The sequence below is a fragment of the Polyodon spathula genome, chromosome 22 (genome assembly GCF_017654505.1).
Source record: "Polyodon spathula isolate WHYD16114869_AA chromosome 22, ASM1765450v1, whole genome shotgun sequence".
NCBI lineage: Eukaryota > Metazoa > Chordata > Actinopteri > Acipenseriformes > Polyodontidae > Polyodon > Polyodon spathula.
Genome location: NC_054555.1, coordinates 9074713 through 9089313, shown reverse-complemented (window position 1 = coordinate 9089313; position 14601 = coordinate 9074713). Strand labels below are relative to the sequence as shown.

General features: G+C 37.1%; 1 protein-coding gene across 1 annotated transcript in view; it reads right to left on the bottom strand.

The window, feature by feature from the left end:
• Nucleotides 1-307: 307 nt before the first annotated feature.
• LOC121297513 (E3 ubiquitin-protein ligase RNF130-like) overlaps nt 308-14601 on the bottom strand; it is a 45160-nt gene continuing 30866 nt past the window's right edge. Inside the window, exons 6-10 of the mRNA XM_041223862.1 lie at nt 11221-11303; nt 5516-5612; nt 4868-5072; nt 1341-1434; nt 308-486 (exon numbers count right to left, since the gene is read on the bottom strand). Coding sequence (XP_041079796.1) covers nt 471-486; nt 1341-1434; nt 4868-5072; nt 5516-5612; nt 11221-11303 — 495 coding nt within the window. The 3' untranslated portion in view covers nt 308-470. The remainder of the gene's footprint in view (nt 487-1340; nt 1435-4867; nt 5073-5515; nt 5613-11220; nt 11304-14601) is intronic.

Below are 14601 nucleotides of genomic sequence, written 5' to 3'. Positions count from 1 at the left end.
TGGTTTTGCCGATGGGAAATGAAAGAACTCGAAACTTACACAATAATGTATATAAACCTAATATTAAAGCATATTAAAGCAACTGAATTAGTAAGCACATTAAAACGATGATAAAAACACATTCACACACAATTTAAACAATGAATTAAAACAACTATCTATAAAAGACATGCATACACATAATGTAAAACTTATAATTAATAACAGAATTAATACCTCATGCAGAAAGCCATCACTACAGGGCCATTCACAATGAGCTGATGGCATTCATATTCTTTGGAACAAAGGGACACCATTTACAAGTGGATTTATTTATTTTTTGTTTTACTTTAATAGTTAAAGCATATAGGCATTGCACATAAAACACATGATTAAACTACCTTTACAAATGCGTAAAAATATATAAAAAATAAAAAAAATGCTTTTGCTCAATTGCCAGTGTTTATGTTTCAGTCACTATGCTGGAGTCTTCAACACCACTCGCCTCTGCAAAATAAAAATGGGAAAAAACTGTATGAGAGAAATAGGACCTTAAAGCCACTGACTGCTTCTTCAACTCCACTTCCAGATGGCCATTTGTTTTAACTTACATTTGTATCTTAAATCTCTATTTCTATACTGCCCAGTGTACACAAAACAAAAATTGACAATTGAATTGAAATTCTGCTTAAATTAAATTAAAATTATGTTTTAAAAACAGATAAATTACTTTTTTTTTTTTTTTTTTTTTTTTTTTTTAGAGCCATGATTAAAATCAAAACCTGGACTTTTAACAACCAGGAATGGAGTTAAGAAGCAATCCTAAGATAGTGAATATAAACTTGAAACCAGAGTGTTTGAAACCTTGACTTGACAATCCACAAATTACCTCAAAACAAATTCATTTTGGTATTAATTTTATGACATGAATATAAAACACTGGATTCCAGGAAGCACCACGCTTTGTGTACATGCAGGCCCAGAAAGATATACAATGAAGATTAATTATGTTTTATTGCCAGTGATTATATTTTCTTAGTACTAGTGTAAATGTTTTTTTTAAAACAATCATTTTGAAACAGGCTGCATGATTTAGTTTCTTTTGGTATAAACTTGGATTATAAATGATCAAAAACATTCGGTTTTTGTTGGTTTTATTAAATGTATTAAAACATATAGTCAAGTTCTACAAAGCCTACAAACCCCACTTTAAAATGACACAAGGCCCTATTTTCAAACAAGTGCAAAAGTATTTGAATGATATGAAACTTCTGTGAAAAAGTTACATGTTTTTATTTTATTATTAAAAGTATAAAATTGCAGCTGATGTAATACAAAAAATAAATGCTGTGAGTACTTACACATTTGTAGAGTAGCTAAAAGTGGCTTTGATGATCATATAGCAGAGAGTAAGGACACTGAGCAGGCCAAAGATGGCGATAATAAACCACTCTTCTGTTGACAAAGGAAAGGGGAAGTCACTCTGGAGGGGCTACGCTATTTGAGAAAGATGCCCAAGATGCCCATTGACAGTCCCGCGACAGAGGGAGAGGATGGCCAGAGCCGCAGCATCAGAAGAGAGCGAGGAGAGCTCATCCGGGATGAAAAGCAAGAGAGTGGAAATCAGCGAGATAGAAACAGAGCTGATGCTGAGAGAACACAGGAGGACACTAAGCACCAAGCTGGGCACCCCCTTCTCTCAGAGGTTAGAAGTGAAAGAAGAACACGGTGAGAGATACAAAACCAGATAAAAGGGCATTCAAGTACATTTCAACAGGTGTGTGAGAAGTACTGGGTTATTTGTTTCTGTCTCTTCGTAACATCCTTACAAAAAAACCCCAAAACTGCAATACAATATATAGCCACATGGTGGCATGTGTTTTCTTTTTGAAGAAATTCCATTAAAAAAAACCAACAAAAAACTGTCATTTAAAAAGTACTGCTGCAACATATTTGCAGAGGCAACAACAGAAGCAGTGCAGTGAAAGAAAAAGCAAAACATGTCAACTTGAAACAGATAGTTGTTGCTGAGATTTTAAAGCAATTTCCACCATGTGCAAAGTTTACACTACATATAAAAATGCTGCCAACTTGGTGAAAAATAATTGAAAAATGTCACATATTCCAGTACAGGCAGATGTGCTCAGGCATAGGGACCTATACATAAGATAATGCATCGTACTTCAATGCAGGATTTTAAGCTGTCTTAGCCCCCAGGCATTTATACTTGACAAAGAAACCATGAGATTTCCACACAAAACAGTATACTAAAAATAAGCCCATGTGCTGTTTGTGCAATACTACAGTGCTTCAAAAGTTGTGGTTTAGTGATGCAGCCCCCATGGACCAGGGTTGAGTAGCCCTGTTGTACAGTAAACTCTTGCGTTGTGAAAAATTAATATGAATGAATATCAATACTTAGCTAGAGTTGGCAAAACATGTATGATACTGAAACTTTTTAAAAGAATTACCTTCACTTTATATGTGATGATTTTAAACCACTGAAATGTTTCCTACTCGCAGGTTTTCAATCTGCCATAGTATATTAGCTTTCATATGTGATGGCATCTGACTGGTTTCTCCCTCTTTCCTGAAAGCATTAGTGTGGCATGGTGGCTGAAATCGAAGATTGGCAGCTATGAGACCCTGGTCTGACTCTGCACAGCCAGGGGCTAATTGTGTATCCCTGAAGGGAAGAGCATTGGGGCATAATAACCTTTACTGAGAGCTGTGTTTACTTTCACCATTTTAATAACATAATATGCCTTCATAAAAAATAAACAAGATTGGCCTTTTACTGATTGCTATCTAAACTAATTTCCCACACATACTCACATAACACATAAAACATAAACAAAACAGACATCATTTTACAGCCTACTAAATAAACAGGATATTGCATACATATTACACTACAATACAATTCAAAACAGAACTACTGTACTTTCTTGAAACTGTACTCCATAGCTCAGAACAAAAATATGTAATTGTTAATCTGGTATCAATTCTTAAATATGTAGATTTCTTAACTGAAGAAATGGATTCACTTCCAGAGCCAAAGCTATACTTCCCTACTTCAGTTCAGTAAACAGTTACTAGTTGCGGCCCTACAATCCCCATATACCATTTAACTCCTTCAACACTGTAGCCGGTAAATAAGACTTCCCTCAGCACAGCGGTCATTTTTGTGCGACTTATTTTATATAAGACACTGAATTTATTTAAAGTTATAGTTGTCCTTTTGCAAGGTTGTTTCACAAGGAGTTAAAAGTGGCACTAAGCCGAAGAACATTATATCAGACAATGTAACACTGCACATTCTTAAAGGCTTAAATTTAAAAATATGGTCTCTTCTACTGGAAAGGGGGGAGTCACATCAGGGCTGAATTTTCTGCTACTGCTGGAATAACTGATCAAATTTCCTCTTTCGATTCTGCTGGAGAAACACGACTCTGCATTTAAAAGCAAGTTTGTTTATTTCCTTAATGAGAACATAATTTGCTTTTAGACATTAAGAGGAATGGGTGACGAGAGACCTATATTATTAATGCTATGATTGCTTGTTACAGCACTTTCATAATCTAGCTTGGAGATATCAAGTCTCCCCAAAAGCTGACATGAATTTCTTGTTAATCCTGATAGGCAAGAAATGCTCTTAAAATGTGAAATTTCATTATTAAAATCATATTAGCAGCATCGCCTGCAGCTACTGTTTACTTTTCAACATTGTCAGCATCCAGTAGATGAGACAAGCAATAACAGAAAACAACTTAACATGTGAAGAGGGGAGGAGGAAGGGGAGTGGGGGGTGGGTATCTCTGATAGGATTTTGTTTTTAGTTGCCGTGAGTTACAGGTTTGTGAGGAGACTGAATGCAGATGAGCAGCAAGGCAGTTTAAAGAGCTAGGAGGTGAGATGAGATGAGATACACGCCACCCACTGAACCACATGTACCATCAAAACAGCCATGTTTAAATGCTGTAACCAATCGCATTGCAGAAATGACACAATTAGGTCAGCATGAGATATATTCTGATGTAAATCTGTGACAAAATAAAAGTTTCACCACACTTCCATAATATACAACTACAAAAATGTAAACATAATACAGACAGGCTGCCATATCTTGACCTACATTACATTTTACAGCATGTTGAGCTATTCTTGTAACAAATGTCCTGGCAAGATTTCATTAGCCCAACTTGAAGTCTGACATATGTACAGCAGATCCCCAGAAAGAGATAATTACAACCTGCTTTTAACTCCTAAGGAGATGATCAAAAAGGGGTCTTGATAGACAGATAGTGATTTAAAGTAACACTGGAAATATAAATCCAGGTAACCCTGTTATACAGGTGCTCTTTAATCCAGATTTTACTTTGCCTTTACATTCTACAGTGACTTCTAAAATGAAAACATCTTGACCCATTGTTGGACGATTTCTCAGAGATATTACATTACCGTCTATACTAGTTTGTAAAAAGATTAAGTTTAGGCATCAGACCATGAACCTTTGAAAAAAATAAATAATGAATCCCAGATTGGTAGATGTTAGGCCACACAGATATAAGGCACAAGCAAAGCTTTTGTTAACTTGACTTCATTTCTTGGTAAGTCTTTCTATGATTGCATGTTCGTGTTGTATTGTATCTAGTACATTACAGTACAGTGCAGTTACCAGCCTTTTAAAATCAACATAGCAAAGTTAGCTGAAATAATGGTATGTGACTGACAGCGTTCACAGGGAAATGTCATTCACTGATTAATGCTTGCAGGTTATCATAAGGTTTCTAATGGAAAAGGTATTCTCAGGGTGTCTGTCAAAAACATCCGGAAGGTCCTGTGCATTGGCAAAGTTAAAGCTATGCTGAAAAGGACGGGCTCTTACTGGTGACGGCGATGTTAATCTCTCCAGAGCGAGGCGTCAGCTCAGCCTCCAAAGGGATCTGGGACGTCCCAGACTGTCTCAGGGGCTCGAGGCTGATTGAGTTTTCATTGGTCGAATCTCCTAGAATTGATCTCTGGCTGGACGTCTGACTTCTGGATATCATGTCCATGTCAAAGGCAACATTGTCCACACAGGGTAGGTTTGGCTTTAATAAAACAACAACAACAACAACAAAAACTGCTGTCAATATAGGTTGGCTCAATCGTGCAAAAAACCTTTGCATGCAACCTGTTTAATACAATGCGTTTGTTTCTATAATGTTTCTCCCACTAGGTGGCACAAACAACCAGTTTTTTCAAATATGAATAAAACAAAAAACTTGTGGTTTACTGATAATGGATACTAACTACTTGGTAAATAATAATAATAATAATAATAATAATAATAATAATAATAATAATAATAATAATAAATAAAGGAAATGACTGTCGTTACTCTTTTGTGTGCAAAAACCACAAAAACATAGAGTAATTCACACACGAACAAACTGGAAAGATTTAACCAAAGCTCAAACTTAAGCAGTGTTTTTACAGATTCAGGATTAAGAGGGAAACAGTACCAAACCGTAGAAAGGCTGATCTTGCTCACCATAATCCCGAGGGCCTTGAGAATGTTGAGCTTGCACATGGGGCAGGTACAGTGTTCGTTCAGCCAGGGGTCCACACACATTTTATGGAAGACATGCCTGAGGAAAAACAAAACATGTTGACTGTTATTAAATGTAGGATATGGATAACCAATAGATAAGAGGTTCTCGTTGTTTTCTCTAACTGTCCTATGCAGACCCCCACTGCCCCTTGTTCTTTCAGATATACAATTTTATCAGTTGCATACTAAGGCTTAGGGTTGAGAACCACAGAGAAATACCATCAATGTCCTATAACTGACTTTAACTAGTGAAATGGTATCCCGTTTATACAGTCCATTACCAGCATTTGTCTACAAGGTATGTGTGCATCTAACAGCTGTGCTCTTACTCTAACAGCTCAGGCTCTTACCATTCGTTTTATTGTGCCGCTGTCATCTCGTTTGAATGAGATGACAACTGACACACATGAACACACATACACCATGCTGGGTGGTTGCTCCATGCCCTACAGGGTTGGCTCAAAGAATCTGCTACCAACCTGTGACGAGGAGAGAAGGAATCTGCACGGCAAATCTACCTTCCGACCAGGAAGGGCACTAGGTAAGGTTGGTGGTACGCTTTTACAGAGATGGCCCAACTTGATGGTAGGACGGAACCGGAAGTCAGCCATTTTGGAGAAAGAATGTAGAAAGAACTGCTAAACAAATCCATTTTTATCAGCTGTGGGACACGCAACGATTGGATAGTGTGGCGCCGGGCTGATCACAGGGAGGAGTTTGGCAGTACAAAGGGGTCACAGCTACGTGAGTACGACCCCTTACACTGAAATACTAACTCTCTGGAGTGCTCTGTTTAGTTTTGTGTTTGTGATTAGAGAATAGTGGAGACTTGTGAGTGACTTTTGAACTTTCAATCCTTTCTCACACCACTCAAATCCTGACAATACCTTCAGAACATTTTCTATGATGCAATCTTTTGATCGTCTAGCCAATTCATTCTATCATTCCCCAGTAACCATATTCACAACGCCACCGAGTTGCAAGAGTTCTATGACTGTATATTTATTTGTAATTCTTTATTTTCATAAAAGGCTAAGAAACAATTGCATAATCTTTAATTGAGAAGAATTTCTGAGGTAAAACAAATCAAGAATGAACTGAATTGTTGCTGAAATAATCAATATTCTTTTGCTTAATGGTAACAGGATTAATTCACTTACTTCAAAACTTGTAGCTTTTATCTTTTACAGATTGATTTGCACTTTCTTGACTTAGCTTCATGGAGTCTTCTATTCTAATGCAGAACACAGTCTTTCTCTTTGTACATGTATGCATCAGTGACGTAAATGTATTTCTATTCCATTAAAGCTCTTTCAGGCTAATTAAGTATGCTTATCAAAACAGATATTAGTAGTTCGGTCCTGTTACAAGCACCTCAACATTTAATAAAACATTTGAAATAACTAACTATTAGATCTTACTAGAACAACAGAGCCCCTCAGCAGGTGTGACTATGTTTGATAAAAACATATTTAGTAAGCTATTATCCTGAAGCTGGATTCAAACATGTCTTCTTTGACCCAAATTTGTGCAAGTAACATGCCAAGACACCAACCATCTATTCACACCTTGATACAGAGCCTGAGACCTATTTCAGTGAACATACATACTGTATGCGTAAATATTTCACATGGGGATGCCCTATGCAATTTCTGAGTGTCTTTAGTTTGAGTTGAGTAAGCTTTAAAAGCTGACTTTACCTAGCAAGAGCATTAGTAAGTAATCTAATATGCTCTGTAGGAACCTAGAGAGACACTAAGGCTCCAAAAGACATCATTCTGGCTGCAGATGAACGATGATCATCTTCTAACCATCAGATCCTGGTAGACCCCCAGCCAGGAAGGGGCAAAAAAAGGAAATTTCAAAAGCGCAGACACATGAGAAACTTGCACACAGGTGCTGCATGTGCATGGCAATATATACACCTTGTCCAGTTTATTTCAATTCAAATAGAAAACTGCAGCTGAATTGAATAGCTAGTTGTTCTATAGGAAACACATTCCATTTAAAAGGAAAGTTTTTCTCATTGGGAATATGTTGATTGTTTTAGGTTCCCACTGTAAAGGTTAAGAGAATGCCGCTGCTCCCTGGTACTGAATCACTTCCTGTGCTGTAGGTCACAAAGCCGGACTGCAGCTAGAGTCTTGACTAGGTACCAGGAAGAAGCAGTTTCTTAATGTCTGCATTATTTTAAAAAATAAATAAAAGAATTAACAACCAGAAGCATGAAAAGATCTTTAGCACCATTGATAATGTCACATGTTCTAATATTCCCTTAAGGAAAAAGAAAGGAGAAGCAACACAGCTGTTTCCAGATGCATAACAAAGAACTATGTGAGAATTCATAACATTCATAACATATTATGTCAGACCATTGGTTAGCGTCTTGTTTATTAGTCATCCTCTGCAAAGATTTCAAAGTGATACTGCATACTGTATAAATTGAGAATAAACATACTATACTAGATTACTGCCTGTACTCCAAAAAATGATTTTTCAATGTCTTTTTATGATGTTTTAATTCACATGTTCTCGGTCATTGTTCAATGGGAGGCGTTCATACAAAAATCCACAGAAAGCATTTGCAGGAGATTTGCATGTCTGTGGCACCCTTTCAGCTAAACAGCCACACACAGCTTTTGCCCACATGCCATTTTGATGCACGGGAATGGAAGAGAGTCACATGTTACCAGATCAGGGAAAAAACTGTGTTCCCTAAAGAAATTACAACATTCCAGTGAAAGCAATGTGCTTCAATAGAGAAGATTTATCCGGCAGTCATGAGATAGAGCAAGTTTTAAATTACTTTTAAAACCATTTCTATTTTTAAAACTCATATAAAAAGCTGAACAAGGTTACATGGCAGTCATACCTGAGAAGTGTGGCAGATGCAATAGATCATTATGCATCATATGTCTTGTGGGAATGGACACTACTACCCAAATAATCCCCATACATCAGCCAAGTCCTGTCAGCAAGAGAGGTCAGCTTTCACTGTCCTGAAGAGCACACAACTCTGTCTGCCTGATTTCCTTCTGCTACATTTTAGTCCGATTTAGACCCAACTGGATAACTTGACCAACCCTAGCCTTTTTTCAGTACAGCACTTGAGACTCAACTATTTGATTAATCTTTTTTTATTGCCATGTCTTTTTCTTTCCGAGTCTCAATTTGCTAGTCTAAAGCTGTTGTGTTTGTTTTCATTGTGATGAGAAATGTCAGAATCTAATTTTAAAAAAAAAATTCTCAAAGCATGTATCATTCAATGTTTTCAGTTGCATTTTGTGCAAATGCACTTTTTTTTATGAATACTAAAGTGTTCTCAATGCATTGATTATTATGTAAATTATTACAAGACCAACAATCGTTTTGGAAAATGAAGTGCATGCATGCTAGTGAATACCAGAGCTTAGATCTGTAGAAAGCACTCCCTTTCTGCCCTCAGCTCTAACAGCCTTAAGCTACGCACAGCAACAAAAACAATGATCAGTGCAAATGGCAGAAACACTACCATAGCTCACTAAAACTTAACAGCAATAGCAATTTATTTGTATATACATATTTTAATAATAAACTCATTTAATTTTGTTACTAAAGCGAAAATGCAGTAGTTTTAATCTCAGCTATTAGGTAGAAAATTGTCCTCATATAACCTAATAAAATAAGGGAGGGTGGCATTCCTACCAGAAAACAAGCTTAAGCTAATTCTTATTTACGTTATATGATACCATGGAGATGGGAATGATATCACTGCTTCTACTAAATCTCAATAGGCATAAAGCACCCCAATGCAATTAGGTTCCAATTACCCCAGTGCTGAACTGAAGGACCATAGCTGTGTAAAACACATTACAATACCATTAGGGAAGGTCTGGAAGTGAACCTTGGTAGTTTTGCTAACACAATAAAGAACCTAAATATGAACGCTGACATGTATTGAAAGCGTACAGCAAACTGAACATTATCATGGCACTGGAAAAACAGCTACATAAATAAATGAAACATTCATGATCATTTCAATTCTTTAAAGGTGTATTATGCATATGATTTACTACATTGCAAATATTGCTACTAGTGATGCAACAATTCATTGATTGAGTTATTACTGTTCTCCATGACGTATATTTTGCAATCCTCAATTAATCAATTACTCGACCTGATGACCATGCTTTCCTTGTGCAGTGCATGACTAAAGCTATTTCGTTTTAATGTGTTTCGTGATGAGAAATGGCAGAATCTAATAATAAAAAAAACAAAAAACACACGTCTCACTGGGGTGGAAATAACAAGATTCATGGTGTTTGGTCCAAGGGTCAGGCTATCTTTAGATCTAAAACCAATCGAACACTGCTGGAATTGAAGAGGCTGTTGAAAAGAAGAAGACAGCCTTCAAGAGCTTTGCAACTGAAACTGACTATTAAAATATATCCCTTAGATCTGTTCAAAATGCGTGCACATGCTATGTATGACAGTCACCTAGAAGGGCCTATTTTTAAAATCAGTACTTATCTTCAAGACTTGTCTTTACAAAACTAATAATAATGTTTTTTTTATTATGTGCTATTGGTTAAAAATATGTATTGCAATTGAAAGTTACATGATTGAAAGTTAAGTATTTAATAAACTTGTAACAGTACATTCAGGCAGTAAATGATTGACTGCGTTTCTGAACGCTCAGCCTTTAAGTTCTTATTGGGACCACTGTATTTATTTAAAGTTTGTTACTTCAAAAACACGCCCTATTTCCATCCATTATTATATTTCACTGTAAGTAAAAAAAAAATTACAGTGTAGAAGACGATGGGTTTGGTTGTCTGTGGTTACAGGGCATGTTTTTCATGTGTGAGATAAAAATTAATGCACCTCATTAGAGGTTTCTTGACCACTTTCTGCAAACTGCAATGCGAGTAACTTTGCAATGCCAAATCTACCCTAATGTGTGTGAATCTGTTGTGTTTGAAAGTTGCATGCAAGTCTATGGTTTATAAAACAACTAGATTCGACTTAAAAAATAACTTTCCCAGTTGACACACGTGAAAAACAAGATTATTTAGATATATACATATACCAGCTTCCACTATATCCCTAAAACATCCAAATGTTTTGCAGATTACCCCAATCATTAGGTTTCTATACACTGACAAACAATCTTCAATCTGACAATCTTCACAAACAGACTGCATAAAGAAAACAAGTCAGCTTGGTTGTGTAAACGAAGGTTGACAGTTTACTTTGGAGTCTATGGCAAAGGGGACAAACTGTGCTCGAATGAAGGTTCATTCAAAGTGATGAATAGTAGTGCAACTCCTCTTAGAGACAGCTACTATGGTTATGAAGAATGCACTCTGTAAACCATGTATTTATACTACATTTATCCATGAGCCGAGCAGTGCAGGGAATGTTAATGGGGTTCTGAGTCTTCATTAGATACCCACCTCACCGTAGAATATGTGCATCCGGTGTAAAACCTGGGAAGGCAACTGTCTACATCATAAAACCACCACACAATTTGGCATATTTAGTAGCCTATGCTGAGAAAGGTATAGGACTGAATATCAGGGAGTGTTCAGCGTTCATTGAGTGTGATTATAAAGCTATGAATGTAAGCTTTCAAGGCATCATGTGCTCATAGTAGGCAGACTTACTTGCAAGGCAGAATGCGGACTACATCATTTAGTTTGTATCCTTCAATGCAAACTGCACAGTGGTTAAAGTCTGGGTCTGTTTCCTGAAAAACAGACAAAACAGAAATGATTTTAGGATATACACAGTACAAATATACCACATTTACCAAAAAAATCACTTAACCAGTAAAGAGCAAATGAGAGGTCTTGTTCTTGTTTCACGTGGGTTGCTATAACTGGTAATAGTAGTGGCTGGGCCTGAGCAAGAAAGATGAAATAATTAATCTCACCTCCAGGGTTACACCAAGATCACATGGCTGCCTGGATGTTTCTATCTTACAGCACTATAGAGGATAGCCAGGGAGAGCATATTATATACTGCTTAGAATTTTGAAGCAAGTGCAAAGTGTGTTTGAAAGAGGAAATAATAGCAAGTATCATACTGCTCCTATCTCCAATGAGGCTATTTCTTACTATATTAATAATATTGGATACATCTTTGCACTTGCATCCGAATCAGGCCTGTGGAATTTGATTACACAAGGTTCTTCCTAGACTGCAATGTTTTTAGAATGAATAAATATATAAACTGTAGTGTGCAGATCAGTTTATAACAGTTACAGTGAGGTAAGTGTACAAATGTGGCTAAGTGTGGCTGTCTTATGTCTGGGAGCTCAGAACCAAAAAACATAATCTCAGTTGAAAAACAGGAGTTAAAAACAGCACAAGCACTACAGCTGCTTTATACAGAGAGTGCTTCCTTTCCTCTTGAGTCTCAATTAGCCTGTTCTTTAACCTTCCAAACAAACACTGCGCATTTGACAACTGCACATCACTCTGCTTAAGTCTTCCAGTGAAAGCGTGCACACGGTGTAACCCAGAAAGGTATGTAAGATTATAAAGAGAATAGAGAGGGAGAGATCACTGGAGCATCATTTATATAGCGTTGATACCCAGAAAACTTGCTGACAGAAAAGACAAGAAGAAAGGAAGCAAGGACATTAAAACTTCAACGAGAGACAGAAATAACAACCAGGCCCCTCGAAACTCGGGGATCAATGGCTCACTAAATAAACAGGGAGAAGCAAGCACGTTCTGGAGGATGAGAGAGATATTTTTGAAATACCTGTGCTGCAACACCACGTATGGGCAATTTCACTGGGGACCTCCTATTTACAATTCACTACTGCTGATGATTGCAGACAGACCTACAGCTGGTACATTAATTATGGTTGTACTCCAGGAAATGTACCCTGTGCACTGCCTATTGTGCTTGTGGGCACCGCAGGGTGTCCAGCAAGGCCTTACACATCAGTGTGAGCTGCAGAGTGGTTTTGGCATGGCTTGTCTACAGTATGTGCAGTTTGAGCCCAGAATTCCTTTGCTGAGTGTGTAACCCGCTGAGCCACACAGATCCTCCAGCTTTACTCCCTTGTCAGCAGTGATTCATTTCTAGTTCTGTCTGCTTGGTCACAGTGACAGATGACTTAACCTGGAATTATCTCCCTTTCTTTTTTTTTTTTCTCCTCTCAAACATGCAGACTAGACCCTGGCTTTAGAGCTTTGACACATTCAACAACTGCTTGGCAGTTAAATGATCGGCAACAGTTAGAATCAGTCAGGGCATTAACTTCTCTCATAAAAACATAACATATTTCCTGATATAAATGCAGCCTAAAACATTTCCCCAGCCATGGCTATGAATAACAAAATTAGTCGGTATCACAAAAAGTAAATGATCCTACTGTATAGAACAGCACATTGCAAGAAATGGCCATGCATAGTTTCATGGGAACCAAACAAGTGGTTTTCAAGATTCATCGCTCATGACCATGAAGAGTTTAATCAAATTTGGGTTACCAAGATATGCTCAGAAGCTGTCAATCCAAGGTAGATCATTTACAGAATACAGAACTGTAACAGATGTCTAAGGGAACTTTTAGCTAGTCTAGATTTGGAGCCCAATAGTTCAGCCCAGTGTACACAGATGGCTATGTATGGAGGAATGTGGTAAACATTCACCCAGGAATCATATAGTCGTGTAAAACTGAGCATGATGTGGGAGACTGCAGCTTTAACAACTCATTTTATGAAGCCATAACCAAATTGTCTGGGGCTTTACCTAATTAGTCAGTCTGCCAGAGAAGAGGAGAGTGCAACCGGCAGACTAACCCCAAATAAACTACTTGCGTCATGCTCCAATTGGGATTAGGAAGGCAGAGAAAAATGAAAAGACGTTCAGGGAAGCGACAGTGATAATCCCCCATCCTCCAGCAATTATGGATTTTTGATGTGCCAGAGCCCAGTTTAAAAGAAAAAAATAAATAAACAAGACATCAATAAATAGCTTGAGTTAACTTCACTTTCAAGAGACAGTGTGTAAATTATGCAAAGGCCATGTCTTGACAGCTCATGGTCCACCAAAGGTCCCTGAAGGAGGGATGTTGGAATACTTCTGTGCTGCCTGTTTATGAGAAATGTCAGGGTTTCAGAACAACACACAGAGATACACTAAAAGGGTAGACTAAAGTAAATCACTTGAGTAACTTTTCAAAATGTTATCCTGTCAAGGTCAATGTTTAGACAGTACATTTTATTGCAGTTATTAAGAGGACATTTTCCTCAAGAGTACCACAGCAGTATATTCCTGTTAGCTGTGAAGCAGTGCAACTCACATTATGTATCAATCTATCTCATTGAATATTGTAGACCCCAGCTCATTTTGTGAGCCTCAATTATTGATTCACTCCACCATTGAAGTTCTCATCTTAAATCAAACAGTTCTTCATCAAAAAGATGGTTGTTTAATATAGCAGCTTCCATTAGTATTAGTGAACACCCAACATCCAAATGCTATTATGGGTTTACAGTACCTGTATCCAACTCTAGTCATATATTAGTCAACATTATTACAAACATTTTAACCATTAAAAAAAACAAACAAAACAAAACAAAACAAAAAAACCCACTATATTTGTAACCACATTTCATACATGTACATGTGCTTATTATACAATAATTTTCTACAGATAAAGTACTAGTTAAATAATATAAGTGTAGGTTTTAAAGTTGTTTTGAACTGATTTTAGGCTGTGTCCATTTGGTTATCTTTAGTTTATGAACCACATGCTTGCATTTTGGCTTGTTTACTGTAATGCTCAATTTAGAAACTGCATCTCTCAATAGCTAGCTCTAAAGTAAGTGTAAAACTCAGGCGGGTGGTGTTAACACTGGGGAGGATGTGGGTGGTGTGCTAATGTGTACTGTTATACAAAAAAAATAAATAAATAAAAAATGTGTCTGTGTAGCACAAGAATGGATACCCCAGCCAGGACACAACCAACTCCATAGAAAACAATGTTTGTATGTCTGTAATCGCTACCCATTTCAACAATTTATTCT